The following is a 16194-nucleotide window of genomic DNA, read 5'->3' on the forward strand; positions in this document are numbered from 1 at the left end:
CTTGTATTTCGTCAATTTAAGCTCAGATGCTTCTAACTCCTCTTGCCTGGGTAACCTCTAATTAAAATATTTAACCTCAAAATTTGACGCTATAAAATTCACGTCTTTTGCTTTTCAGAGCACACTGTATGTTTACATTCTTTTATAAAGTCCAGCTCATTGCTATCAGACCACTCTCCTGTGTAAATTTTCTAAAATTTTTGGGTGTAAATCCGGCTTTCAATTCTTTAGGGGAAAATTGAATAATGATTTTTGAGGTTAACACGTTGTCAAAGTTTGGTGCATCAACATCTCACATTAGTTAAGAATTAATCAAAGGTTAGTTCCAACAGAGAGATTTAAATAAGGATTTAACAAGTTCTGGAAAACTTGCGCAGGACGATTAGCTTCTACGCTTGTCACAATTGCTTCAAGGTCAAACGCTTTTTCTGCCAACTGTTTTCGATAAAAATTGCCAACTTTACTTTTTAATAAGTGGACCGATAGTAATGAGCTCTAGTGTAGAAATCCCATTATGTATTTAAACCGCCATCCTTGCTACAGTTTCAGTTTTTAAACTACCTTTGTTTGTCTACATTAATTTTGTAGAAAATTGCTACTTTGAAAAACAATTAACCTCCAATGAAAAGATATTTGATATTTTGTTAACAAAAAGTACTTTTGAAACTGATAAAGTTTCAAACACAAATATAAAATGTAGTTTTCTGAAAATGTTGAAAAAGCCACATATTAAATTTATAATCTACGAAAAATTCTTTGAAGAAAAAATGAGGTGTAGAATAAAATAGGTACCTAGTTTTGTTGAAAATTATAACTTATTGTCAGTTTTCCGAAAGCAGTTTAGAATAAACCACTCTACAGCGTTTGTGTGCATTAATTTAAGACACGCACGTTTATGCTAGTTCTTCAAAGCAATTTTTGAAATATGCCTGGATTAGAAAAATTGCTTTTGTGCGCCTCCGTCACTTTTCATGAGATTTGTGATACTCATTTGCGGCAAGAAAATCACCTTTTGAATGTCTAGGCAGTCAAACGTGACATTTCGAATAGTTGGTTTTATTTTACAAGTTGGCATCGCTGCATAAATGTCAATAGTGTCAATTTGTGTGCAGATTTGGAGGCCAATGACCATCGAAAATAATAAAGGTAAATTAATTAAGTAGAGATTCCACAAAAATTTGCTGAAACACATTTGAATTTACATTAATCTGCAATTGTTTGATTTGAGTGGGGTGCTACCAACCTATTTTCCAGCTGATGAAATTCCCCTAAATGAGGGAATGACGTTTCAAATTCACACCAAAAGTCAAAATAAATTACTAGTAATAATTGTCGGCGCACAAAATTTCGTGTTTGACACGGCTAGAAATCGTTTTGCATTTTCAAAAGACTATTTTCTCCTAGTGAAACAAATAACTATAGTTTGTATCAAAAATACAATTTATGAAAAAATTGTACACCGCTACGTTTTACCAGCGACGATATGTATGTGAACTTGTGATAACGAAAAGCACAGCAAAATATGAAGTACAAGTTAGTTATAGCTCAAATTCGTCCGACAACCTTGCAAATTCCTAACAAAACGATGTTAAACTTACTACTAATAAGTCGTTTAAAAATGTACTTAATTCTTGATTTTTTTCATAATTATTTACCTACTGCTGGGAAGCAACACGTTTAATTCTTCAAAGCAGAAATATTTTCATGCTTACGATCTTGTGTAAACCAAGTTCTTACTTTATTGCCTCCGAATGAATCAGTTTGCACCTTTACTTCAGAACTGAAATGAAAGTCAGTATATTGCCAATAAATTCGAATTAGCTTGGTTAAATTGTCGTAGGATGACCATTCCGAAGTCTTCATCGCACCATATGGCGCACACATTGAATCTGTAGGAAACTGTAGAACACAGAATCTCGTCATTTCATATAAACTGTTTATTCCAGATAAGCTCAAAGCAGCCCCCTCTGTTTACTCATCCGAATCGAGTATATCTTGTAAGTTCGACGATTGCTGATCTCTGGTCAGCATTAGGTCGCCATCTTTGTCTCTGATATTTTGTTTGTCTAGCGTTTCTCATATCGATCCTCTCCATTATGGCTAGTTTTCTGCACAATAAGGTGAAACCAAATTTCTCTCCAACCTGTTGTCGACCGAGATGATCGATAACTGGCATCGCATCAAAGTGTTTGCAGCCTGATATCAAGTGTTGATTCAGTTATATCCCTTATCGATGCTTCTGTAATTTAATTTATGACCCTAACGTTTGATTCGTGTTGTCCATTATTCGAAAATTTCATTCTTAAATTATATTAGGAATTTGATAGTGTACGGACAAACGATCATGTTTTTCTTTCTCGGCGTTTTTATGATGTTGAAGCGAGCTACATACAAATAGGACAATTAAAATCATTAACCCGTGATTCATTAGTTCAATTACGTTGTTATTACTGTGTTGTTAATACAAAGGCTAATTGTTGACTGAGAGCCTCCACTGCTAAATTCAATTATGGCAATTACTGCTGCAGTAAATGAAGTTGGGGCAAATGTGGCTTTTTGGGGTAGGTAATCATTAGTTCAACTGACATAGAACAGATTACACAGGAATGACTTATATTTCTCGGGTTTTTTCTACTTTATCTTGTTGAGTAGTCATTCTTCGAGAGAATGAGTCATTCCATTACTCGTGGAAAATGTGAAATACAGGATGAATATGATAGTTTAGTAAATATAGACTTTTCCATTTTTCAAGGATATTTTCAATTGACCTGCTATTAAAATTCTACATGTAAAGATGTGGAATACTAGGATTGCAATTAATAATAAAGGCTTAATAACTTCATTATCTTCATGGATGGAAAATAAAAAATTATAGTGCTTATCGCATTTTTTATTTATTAAATTATAGGTATACGCTAGTAAATAAATTGGTGTTCGATTGATTGATTTTATGCTAACTTCTTTTATACAGTATGTTCCCGGATTGGGTTCACAAGAGAGAAAAAAAGTTTATTTTCTATTTTACAAAAAAAAAATGTCAAAGAAATAACATTTTTTGCTTATTTGTTTGTACTTTTAAAATTGATTTTTTCATATTTTTATTTATTAAATTTTGTAATCGTGTTTAAATAATAGCAGGCTGTGGATTCACAATATCAAATAGTGCGTTAAAAATTAATTTACCCAATAATGTGTAGGTATTAAAAAATTGCATAAGAAATGCAGTGGCATCTTAACAATAATTGAGGAAATTCGAAACAGTGTTAAAGAATTACGAGTTAGAATTAACTATGTGCTGAAACAGGTAATGGGTCAATCAAATAGTAGAAATTGGTTTGAGTTAAGGAATAAATTTCATTTCTTTGACATTTTTTGCAAAATTAAAAATAAAAAAGTTCGTTATTTTTTGTTTTTTTTTTATTTTAACAACACAGCTTGTTAATATTAAAGTTTTAATTAAAGATTTATTTATTTTAAATTAAGCAAAAAATATTCCTTTGTAATTTTTTTGTAAAATGAAAAATAAAGTTTTTTTCCCTCTTGTGAACTCAATCCGGGGACATATTGTATATTTTTTATATTTTGCACCATTCAATTAATTTGCAACAACTGATATAGCATATCCGGTGAGAGATTGGGATATTTCGACAGTTGACATACAGGTTGGCAGCAAATTATGCTACAAAATACACTAAAAACACTAAATTCCTACGCGAGATGGGTTGACAGGGTTGTCAGTAACTGGGGTTACTTTGTTATTTTAAATTTCGCGCGTATGGAACACTTTTTATTGCGTAGATTTAGTGACTTTTCTGTCATTCAAACTCTCACTGTACGAACTATAGTTCATTAGTATCGGTCCACTCATTAAAAAGTTAAGTTGGCAGCAGCCCTTAGTGATTTTTATCGGCAACAATTGGCAGCAAAAGCGTTTGACCTTGACGCAACTGTGGCATGCGTAGCAGCTAATCGCAAGGTTACTAAAATTAACAGGTTTGCTACAAAGTTTTGAGCCAATAGGAGCAGGCCTCTTGAACTAGCGCGAATACGTCATCGGAAAGCTTTTTTAAATTCCAATTAAATTTTTTCATTGCTATTATTATTTAAAACAGCAATATTTAACACTCTGATGCTTCCTCAAGAACTTTGTTAAACAACATTGGCGATCAACAATGTTTTTACACCCCAAAACAATTGACAGAACTTTCTTGTGACGTCATTTATGATCACACGTCCCTAGCAACCAAAATAGGGTGGAGTTTCAGCCTTAGTAACGAGCAAACCTGCTTAATTTAGGAACCTTGAGCTAATCGTCCTTTTTTTAATTAGTTATTGATTAATACACTCAACTTTGACAACGTGTTAACCTCAAAAATCGCTAAAGTCCGTTGTTTTTTTTAAACCACCAATACCGCACTCTCCCAGCACTTTACAACCGGCAACATCGTCGATGGTGACTTTTTGGTGATAAAATCAAATAGGTTAGCTGCCTAATTGACAATTTGATTACACAAAACGGCCTTTCAGGCTGTGCCGAGTCTTTTCACTATTAAATCCTTTGATTTTCAATTCAACAGGCTGTAAAAGAAACGTTTTTAACGGAAACACACCTAATTTTTAGAAATGTCAAAATTTTGACAACTATTTTCTCACCAAAAATCTCCCTAGGCAACGTTGCCGGTTGTAATGCAGGGGAAGATTGCGGTGTTGGTGGTTTTTAAAGAAAAAACGAACTTTACATTCAATTTTCCCCTAATTTTCTCCCTAAGGAATTGAAAGCCTGATTTACACCCAAAAATTTTCGAAAATTTACACAGGAGAGTGGACTGATAGCAATGAGCTGTACTTTAAAATGTTTCAAAAAATACAATGAGTCCACAAAATTCAAAAAATTTTAAATTAGTTATTGATTAATACACTCAATTTTGACAACGTGTTAACCTTAAAAATCGCTACATTCAATTTTCCCCGAATTACACCCAAAAATTTTGGAAGATTTCCACTAGAGAGTGGACTGGTAGCAATGAGCTGGAGTTTAGTAAGTTTTTCCAATGACAAAATGAGGTATAGAAGTGGAATTTAAAAATGACAACTGGACTGGTTTGGACACAAGAATAAATTAATCGGAATAGTTACGAAACGTATGAGATCCTGGAAAATCGTCAAAGAAGATGTAGACGGAGAGGAATCTGCTTTGTATAATATAAAATAAGACATTAGAAGAAATGTTTCACTAAATTGAGAGAGTTTTGAGATGAAGTGTGATTCACAATTTTATGGCATTTGTAAGTTGTTCATTTCTTCTTTCTACACATTTATCTTTTACAACCACAATAATTAAATATTTACTGAGAAAAATTGTTAAAGAGAAATCGAGGAAATGGTTTTAATGTTTTGTTTATTTGGTAATTTTAAATATTAACTGTGTTGAAAGGATAAGCGGAATCCAACAGTTTTTGAAATTTCGTTAACTTATAACGGCCTGGTTTTTTTTCTTTGAATATTTTCTGTTGCGAGCGACTGGGGAAAGCGCCTGAGGTGCTTGGAAGTTTAGAGGCTCTTTGCAACCAGTCAAAAATTTGAATGTGGTGTAATTGATCGCACTTTTTTTTGTACTGCCAATCTTAGCCAGTTGAATCAAAATTTCTTCTCTATTTTCTCAGTAGCAAATAACTTGGTTGTCCAGAACTTCTTTGTATTTTTTTTATTGTGAATTGAAAGAGAAATACATATTGGTGGAACGATTCAAATAATTTTGCAAAAGCCGAATTCGTACGACTTGAAAAACTCTTCAGAAAAGATGACAGAGTTGAACCAGGAAATTTGTGAAATTATGTCCACATTCTGAAGAGGATTCGAAAAATTCTTTTTGGAGAGCTCTTTTTGAGTGAAGCAAGCTCAACGGTTATTTCTCAAGCAAACGAAATTATGCAGAGGAGTCCTAGTCATGGCGCAAGTAAATTGCATGAACGATAAATAAAATTTAAAGAAATTTCGTAAAAAACTAAACGAGGAATGGTAGGTCAAAACTGCAGTAATTTAATTACTTTTGAATTTTACTTTTAGCTTTTTCTTCTTTTTATGTTTTTCGTTGAACTTTTGTTCTGAGATAGTCCTTTTTCGTACTACTTTTGTTTAATAGTTCTTTTCTTCATGCTTCTATTAATGTTCCCAAAAACATTATCAAACTGTTGTTTACTCTAAATTTAGATTTAGTTTATTTGAATAACTTTAAACTATCGCATAAAAACAAAATTTAAGAAACTATACCTTTCTAAAAATACAATCAATCGTAAAATATATAAGATGTAATCAAACTTGACATTTAATTAATATCCGGACCAAAATACATATGGCTGCATGTTTATCTTTCTTCGCAAGGTCAAACTTCAAGTAAAATTTTTTCGCAACTGTTGCTCCAAACATGTGGTTTATTGTTGCCATTGTTTATTCAGATTTTTCCGTTTAGACTGAAGCTGCAACTGTTAACAAAAGGTCAAATAATAATCCAATTAAAAGAGTTATAAATAATATTTGATGATTTGGTGAAATTAATTGACATTTTAATATAAAGATGTAATCATAATAATTCTTATAATGACTTACCAAGATGGACACACGAATCATTAAACTTATACAACTCGTTGGCTGAATTTAATGATCTCTAATTAAATTAATCTAAAGACTTTTAGGCAGCAAGTAATACAACAAAAATGCATGTATTTATTCAACCGCCATAAACCCATAAAGCGTTTTATACTTTTGGTATTTAGACAGACTAACATGAAACTTTTCTTTTAGAGAAGATTACATGATAATTACTCAGCCAAATTAAAAAGTGCGCGGCAAAATTAAAAGATAAAAGGTATGGATGTTGCTGTAATTAAAACGGTTGAAATTACTTCATTTTGTAAATTTTACCCTTCACACTATTAAAACCGAGCCTACCAGAACACTTCAATTCACGTCATCTACTTTTATAACTTTAATTGTATTCGCGGTTTAACTTGTTTGTTTGAATGGAGCTAACAAAACAGTGAATTGGTTTATGCGAAATATCGAGTTGAACAACATGAAATGAAATGCTTGGATGAAATATTATATTGAACTGATTGGTTTTGATTCTGTAATTTTGTAAATAGTTTTCAACTTATATTATAGCAGTAATAATTAAATTTAAATTGAAAAGCTTCGATATTGTCCACCCTGTTTAAATGGCTTCGTATTTAAATTCCGAAAATAGAAATAATGATGCTGATGTTTGTTATGAAAATGTGACGATATTCTTGCTGTTCTGTTTTTGCAAGTTAGACTGGATACTTTAAGACGGTTTGCAATAGAGATAAATACTGTGTTAAAATGTGCATTTGATTAAGTATTTTGGCTTCGAACTTATTTTTAAATAACTAGCATATGTATATATTTAACTTCAATAAATATCAGCCTTAGAAATAGCAGTGGTTCGACAAATTTAGAAAACTAACGTCATTTCTGCGCAGAATTTTTAGTATAAATTTGGTGTTTTTAAGAAATATTTTCCTAATAGTCATTTCATTGCGTTGTAAAGCGGTTCTCACTTTAAAAGCGATAACAATAATTTTATGAATCATGTCGATAAAGTGGCGCATTGCCAGCATATTACTCAATTTATCTTACATTGATCAAAAAGGAAAAAAAAAGAGACCGGATCTATAAATTTTCAGCCACCGTAATAGCGTGGAATCCCTTTTTTGTCCTCCCATGCATTCGCAATTAAAATGCCAACGAATATGAAAACCAGCTTGCATACCAAGTGATATCGAAACAAGTACACCATTTACTCCTATCAGCAACAAGAGAATCTCTCATTAGAACCCAGATGAACAACATATGGCATTCAACATGAAACGCGCTCTTTTCCTGCAAATCTTGCAGTGAACGATCAATACAAGCTCTCCGATGCGAAAACTCATTTTACGTTTTATTTTCCTCGTTTTTACCTGAAACAAGAACGGACGACGCCGACGCCTTAGTCGAGCGCGGAAGCGACTTCCTTATTTTAGCCGCGAATTACATCCTTCGCTTAATGAAACTATTATTAGCCGCCTCAAAATTGCATTAACGCTCTTGTTTGACTACTGTCACGGTAGCAAATTGATTTGCTACATAACAAGGGGCCCACGCTGACACTGACTAACTGTCTACCCACTCGGGAAAATAAGCGATTATTTTCTATAATAACGGTTTATTAATAATACTGTCGTCAAATCGGATAAATGTAGAGTTGGGTTTTATAGAGGGTTGAACAACAACAGCGAGGTCGCACTTGCCAGTTCTGTAAATATCTGAGAAATGGAACTTTACTCGCCCATTCGGCCTTAAAGGATTCCTATAAATATTTAAAATACAAAATTTTATTAACGCCATTTCTATTACCCTTTTTTTTACTTGTTAAAGTTTCCTCATCGATTTCCGCCCCCGCTCATCCTCATTCGGAGTTTTTTCTTTCCCTTCTATTGTCCTTCTATTCCCCTTCTATGAATATGTTTCATCTACTATTGCATATAACCCAGTCCTATCCACATTTTACTCATTGTGTTGAATAATTCTATTTTGTCTTCAACTAACCTAGTTCTATTTTTCATTTTCTTTTACACTGCTTTTAGCTATTCTTTTTCTTTCAATATCTTTATTTATGCGTTTTTGTTTCTGTCTTTGAGGGTACATGCTTTCTTAGCTTTATTTTTTATAAGCTTTCATGTTCCTTGGGCGTGTCATTCATTTTACGCTTTTTTTAACTTGTTTTTTTGACGTTTTTGTTTTCAAATCATTTTTTTCTTTGTGTCTCATTTTTATCATTTTTACAGTTTGTTTGCAATTCTCTTTAGATATCGATATACTAGTACCTACATTAAAACACGAGTTTTATAAGACTATTTTCCTAATTAGTATTTTAAATATTCCCAAGTCGCTATGGAATCAAAACTATTATAGCATCGCGTATCGAAATGGGATATTATAGCACTGAAAACGAATGAGGAAATAGCGAAAATAGCTCTGTTACAAGAGCAAATTAGGAAAAATAGTATAAAAACCTCGTTTATAAGGCCATTAAGGCACTCATAAACTTGGATTCGTGCCTTAAAATTTGCCTTATGAAACTCGGTGTTTTAATATACTAATTTCATAATTTGTATTTTTTCTACTTTGCGTTAACTATACTTTCATTGTGAAACGCAAACGCGTTTCACAATAAAAACAATTGTTTTTATTATAGCACGCAAAACAGTAATTTTTTTTGGTTATGTTGGCTATATTTTTATGCCGACACTTAAACGATGAATCAAAACCTCAATGATGATTATCATCATGATCACGAAAATGTGAATTTAGGAATAATGAATCAGAAGAAAAGCAAACGTTGTAATACCTAATTTTGCAAAATTAAACAGAAAACGTCAGTAATTATTTGAATTGAAATTTTGTTAGACAAATGTCATTACCTCTTTTGTCACCAACCTAACTTGTCAAAAATCCCTAATCGAAAATAATTTCTTTCAAATGCAATTTTTAAATTTATTTACAATGCAAAGTAGAAAAAATAGTATATTACACTCATTTCATAAGACGACTTGTAGCACTCATTCTATTATTTCTAAAACTCATTCGTGCTACAATACTCGCTTATGAAATACGTGTAATAATGTACTATTAAATATTCTCAAATTGCTATAGAAACAAAGCTATTATAGCATTCCGTATCGAAATGGGATATTATAGCACTGACAACGAATGCGGAAATAGCGGAAATATCTCTGTTACAAGAGCAAATTAGGAAAAATAGTATAAAAACCTCGTTCATAAGGGCATTACGGCACTCATCCGTTATAAAACTCGCGGCTTTGCCGCTCGTTTTATAAATTTGGATTCGTGCCATCAAATTTGCTTATGCAACTCGGTGGTTTAATCTATTTTCTAATTTGTTTACTTAATTTTTTTTTCAAAAATTTTAAACGGAGCTATGGCAAAGAAGCATTAACGCATCCGATGCGGAAACAGTCTGTTAACGCACTCAACACTCCAAAAAATGCTGTCCAACGACGAATATTTAAAACCATTTACAAACAGCCATTCTATTTTAAATAACTTTTCTAATTACTCCTTTTTGTTTCAGGCGCCGGAGAATCAGGAAAAAGCACGATAGTCAAACAAATGAAGTAAGTCTTTAAGTAGTTTTAGTTTCCAAGTCCATAACAATGTTAAGAGTTTCTTGCTAGACTAAATTTAAGAGGATATCGAACAAACTGTAACATAAATCATAATTACTTATATTTAATTTTTTTGTGATTGATCTTTTGATTGAATTTTTCAGTCTTTTCTCCACCCTAAGTCATAATTTTGACAACAAGGCGTGATACTACTTTCTGGTTGTTCACAAAATACGTTTATGTAAATTTTAAAAAGTATACAGGATCCGGCAACACTTGTGTCCACCCCCAAAATCGTCTTTAATTTTAAAGATACACATTTGAAAATTTTGTTTTTTACCACTGATAGTTTTGGCGTCGCGACGCCTTAAAAATGTAATTTTTAGTTAATTGTGATGATTTGTGATATCAACCCCTAATTTAATTTTTTTCAATATAAATGTGTTAAAAATATCTCAGTTGTCATTTTAGATTCAATGCAAATTGTCTTCAAAATTTGAGAAAAAAATGCTGTTTTATCAAGTTAGTTTCCAATTCAATTACGTCAAAATTGGGAACTACGTTTACACCCATCCGTCAACATCTTGTGTCACAAATGACTTTAGCTCGCTTTATATTGTAACAGAAGTCTTACTTGGTGAAATTGTCGCTTTGTCGATGTTAATTAACGATTTCTGGTGTCCATAAAGTGCAACATGCCCGTATTAACCTTTATAAGAGAGAATGAAGTGACATGTGAAATTTTGGTGTAAACGTAGTTTGCCATAATTTTGAAAACTAACGTGATAAAACAGCGTTTTTTTCGCAAATTTTAAACACAATTTGCATTAGACTTAGAATAAAAACTCATATGTTTGTACCCCAGTCATGTTGAAAAAAAATTGAATTCGCGAATATTTCCGCAAAAACTCAAAAATCGCTAAAAATTATACTTCTTAAGCGTCGCGACGCCAACCAAACCGTGATAAAAAATCTAATTTTTGCGTCAGCTTCTAGCTTTGTCAACTATGAGCGCATGCAAATTTCTAAAATTTCATCTTTAAAATTAAAGACGATTTTTGGGGTGGACACAAGTGTTGCCGGACCCTGTATATGTAAAGGGTATTATACAGGGTGATTTTTTTAAAACGGCAGGCGTTGTAGAATTTTTATTTATGAACCGATTTCAAAAATTTAAAAAACAAATTAAATGGTTTTTAATTTACTATAAACTGGTGATTTTAAAATTTTTCTAAATGTCTTAGTATCTTTTGGGCAATACTCAACTTTCTTATTTTAAATTGACACTCATATTTTTTTTTCATAACTTAGAAGATATTAATTTTCTTGATTCAGAAATGTGTAATATGTTCTACTTTTACAAAAAATATTAAAAAAAAATCAAAAATGAAAAAATTTAGGCAATGAAAGTTAATAAAATCTAGGTGCATGGTGTCAATTGTGCAATGAAAAAAACGGGATGGCGTTTCAACAGTATTTTAATTAAATTCGGTAGTTGTTTTTTCTGATTTGTAATTATTATTGTCTTTTGTTATTAATAATTTAAAAAAAAAATGCCGATCCTTTCTGTTATTTGCTGCTTTTTGACATTACAATAACGGCATTCTTTTATTTGACACCATGCAATAGATTTTATTAACTTTTATTGCTTATTTTTTTTCAATTTTGTTAATTTTTTTAAAAATATTTTTGGTAGAAGTAGAACATATTGCACATTTCTGAATCAAGAAAATTAATATCTTCCAAATTATGAAAAAATAAATATGGGTTCCAATTTAAAATAAGAAAGTTGAGTATCGCCCAAAAGATACTAAGACATTTAGAAAATTTATAAAATTATCAGTTTATAGTAAATTAAAAACCATTTAATTTGCTTTTTAAATTTTTGAAATCGGTTCATAAATAAAAATTCTACAACGCCTGCCGTTTTAAAAAAATCACCCTGTATACATACACTGGCTTTCAATAACTTTTTTTTTGCGGTCTTTTTCGTAATGTTTAAGCTTCAGCTTGTAAACATTATTTATAAAATTTAAGAAAGTACATAATTCTGAAATAAAACCAAAATTATTTGGATTATCTTGTACAATTACAAATTAGCCTAAATTAAAAAAATAATTATCCGTCGAAGTGTGTTGATGGAAAAGCTTCAGTTGTAAATTAATGTGTACTTATAACTTTTAAAGTAGAACACAATTCTTTATAAATTAAATTAGTGTCTATAATTTTATTATTCAATTATTTCCGAAATCTTTGTGAGGGCAGAAAATTGACGTCTGGGTTGTTTTTTGCAAACTTTGTGAGAGCTTTGACGTTTTTGTTATGATAAGGGTCGCGAGCTTTTGACCTGAGTCAGGCAAACGGACTCCTTGGAATGATCGATTTTTTAAAGTTGAATGTTTAGACTAAATTAAACAGAAAAAAACGAACAACTACATATTTACATTGTATAATACAGGGTCCGGCAACACTTGTGTCCACCCCCAAAATCGTCTTTAATTTTAAAGATAAAATTTTGAAAATTTGCATACTTTCACAGTTGACAAAGTTCTAGAAGCTGACGCAAAAATTTGTATTTTATCACTGATAGTTTTGGCGTCGCGACGCCTTAAAAATGTAATTTTTAGTTAATTGTGAGGGTTTGTGATATCAATCCTTAAATTAATTTTTTTTTAATATAAATGTGTTAAAAATATCTTAGTTGTTATTTTAGATTCAATGCAAATTGTGTTGAAAATTTGAGGAAAAAATGCTGTTTTATCAAGTTAGTTTCCAATTTCATTACGTCAAAATTGGGAACTACGTTTACACCCATCTGTCAACATGTTGTGTCACATGACATCTATCCTTTGGTTCGCTTTAGATTGTAACAAAAGTCTTAATTAAAGTCTTAAGTTAATTAACGATTTCTGGTGTTCATAAGGTGCAACAGGCCCGTGTTAATCAAAATTAATCTTTATAAGAGTGAATGAAGTGACTTGGGAAATTTTGGTGTAAACGAAGTTTGCCACTGCGCTGTCATAATTTTGAAAACCAACTTGATAAACAGCGTTTTTTTCGCAAATTTTAAACACAATTTGCATTAGATTTAAAATAAAAACTCAGATTTTGTATCACAGTTATATTGAAAAAAAATTTAATTCGCGAATATTTCCGCAAATTAAAGACGATTTTAGGGGTGGACACAAGTGTTGCCGGACCCTGTATAACCGGAATAATTATGTATTAATTTTTGCTGTAAATCTCAATGTTGATTTGATGAATTTATTTAATTTGTTCACGATTTCGAAATTTAACCGGAACCACAGAAGCATAAATTTTCTGATAGATAAACGAATTATCTGACATTAACAGCAGTTATTGCTGCTAATAATAAAAGTAGCAACAACAAAGCGTAAAAATTGAAAATCAATATTGTTTTAGTCTCAGTTTTGATGTCTATTCTCTATTTGACGGTTTAGTTTAAAACAGAATGACTTACTTAATATCAGAAATAAGTGTTTGGCCGTTTCCAACTGAATCGCTTTTCGTTTTTATTTTAAATTCAATTCGGGTGTTTTTAAAATCGATCTGGTATATTTTATTGTTTGGACATCAATTTTAGATTAACGTCCACGTTTCGGTGGAATCACAACACCACCGTTGTTACAAAAACGCTTTTAAAAACATTACACTTATCTACGCAAAAGAATTTATATTTAGTTTTTATGAGTCAATTTAATTTAACAGTTAAATCAGAACGGAAACTTGTCTTATTTTATGACTAACTGAAAAGTCAAATGTTTGGTGTTGCAAGGGTGTCATTACTCAATGAATCGATTCTGTTTAAATTTTTGATTAGTAATTTTGTGAAACACGACATGGACAAACGTCCAAAAATAAACTTAAGCTCATTTTGTTAGGAGTACATAATTTTAAAATTCAATTTCTTTTACTTTTTATAACATTTCGTAAATCACCATCTTCTAAAAACACTCACTGACGTCAGAATGACGTCATCTGTCGTATAGAAAGTGACAAGCCGATTTCACCCCAATCGAGTAATTTAATCCAAATAGAGATGGAAATTTAATTTCGTAAATAAATTAGATTAGCTTCTCCGTCAGAAAAGTTATTTTTTCGGTGAAGGTAGTCCAATCTACTTGTCCTCTGAAGTAAAGTTACGATCTATCATAAATAAAATTTGCAATAGCAGGTTAAGCTTCTTTCGTCTAAAAATAAAATGAAATATTGAAAATATATTTAGTGGAGAAAGTTTTTTTCATTAGATGCTATCTACCATCATTAATTTCTGTCTGACATTTTAATACCATTGAAAGAGGGTAACAATGAAATAATCGAGATTAATTTATCGATACACACTGGTAAATTAATACCAATTAAAATATTAATTAAATGAAATCGGACTTCAAAAATTGAATAGCAATTTTGTTAATGTAAATGCAAATCAATACTTATTATTTCAATAAAATAAGAATGAATGACGTATAGAAGTTTTGGATTATCATCAGATTGAGCTATACATAAAAAAAATAAAGAAAACACGTTTGTCTCATCAAAAATTTCGAGATCGAATGGTATTTGAATTACCAACAGTTTTAAATTTGGGATTGGAAAATTAACAACTTTTACCAACATCATAAATAAAATCCTTTTAATCCGGGTTTGTCGGCTCTCACGTTTATTATTATTGATTTTTCTGTTTATTGCATGCATGCTTAATGTGCTTAGGGGGTAGTTTTATTCTAATTTTTTTGTTTTATTTTATATTTTCCTTGAACTTTAATTTGCACTTTGTTTAATAAAATTTTAATTAAAAATATGGAAAATTCTGCATTATTGTTATTATAGTGTGTATTAACGCTAACATGCTCTAAAACGAGAGGATTTTTCAATTTAATGCCAGTGAAAAATTGATAGATCATGGATAAACAAAGTGTAAACTCATAAAAATATGATTTAGATTTAATGTTGATTCCTTTAATTAATTAATCTTCTACAAAACGATTTACATATTCTGCTTTTTTTAAAATCAATCTCAAAAAATTGACGTAATGTGATTTTTTTATTAAACTCATGTTTTGTAGGTTTGCCTTTTAAATGAATTTGTTTTTAAGAACCTTGAGATTTAAACTATGTCAATCACATTGTCAAATTTCGTTTCACATCTGTTATATGAAAATTGCAATATATTGGATAAATTGTTGTATGACATACGTGGGTTATTAGATATTATGTACTCGAGGCATTAACCTTTAACCTTTTGTAAGTAAAATCTAAAATAACTTCTCTCGTGGTTTATACAGTTAATAAATGTTTCTAGCATTATGGGTGGCTCAGGAATTCTTATGTACTATTTTAATTTTTTGTTTTCATAGTAAAATACAACTAAAGTGCAATTCATTGCTATCAGTCCACTCTCCTGTGTAAATTTTCGAAAATTTTTGGATGTAAATCAGGCTTTCAATTCTTTAGGGAGAAAATTAGGGGAAAATTGAATGTAAACGATTTTTAAGGTTAACACGTTGTCAAAGTTAAGTGTATTAATCAATGACTAATTAAAAATGTGATGCAAAAGAGATTTTAATAGAGATTTAACAAGTTTTGGTACTGTGCAAGACGATTAACTTCTAAGCATGCCACAGTTGCGTCAAGGTCAAACTCTTTTACTGCCAATTGTTACTGATAAAAATCGCTAGGGGTTGCTGCCAACTTAACTTTTTAATGAGTGAACCGATAGTAATGAGCTTTATAGTTTGTACGGTGCGAGATTGAATGACAGAAAAGTCACTAAATCTACGCGATAAAAGTGTACACGCGAAATTTAAAATAACAAAATAAGCCGTCTTACTGTCAACCCTGTCAACTCAGTTCGCGTAGGAATTTAGTGTTTTTAGTGTATTTTGTAGCATAATTTGCTGCCAATCTATAAGTCAACTGTCAAAATCTCCCAATCTCTCACCGGATATACTATATATGTTAAAAATTATTTGAAACGTCAACGAGG

At 31.0% G+C, this 16194-nt stretch overlaps 1 protein-coding gene across 2 annotated transcripts in view; it reads left to right on the forward strand.

Moving 5' to 3' along the window:
* Galphao (G protein alpha o subunit) overlaps positions 1 to 16194 on the forward strand; it is a 75728-nt gene that overhangs the window by 39619 nt on the left and 19915 nt on the right. For both annotated transcript variants that reach the window (XM_088049960.1, XM_088049961.1), the window contains exon 2: positions 10154 to 10196. In XM_088049960.1, coding sequence (XP_087906086.1) covers positions 10154 to 10196 — 43 coding nt within the window. The remainder of the gene's footprint in view (positions 1 to 10153; positions 10197 to 16194) is intronic.

Source organism: Gnatocerus cornutus, chromosome 1 (assembly GCF_029298725.1).
Source record: "Gnatocerus cornutus isolate USDA-ARS CGAHR chromosome 1, icGnaCorn1.1, whole genome shotgun sequence".
NCBI lineage: Eukaryota > Metazoa > Arthropoda > Insecta > Coleoptera > Tenebrionidae > Gnatocerus > Gnatocerus cornutus.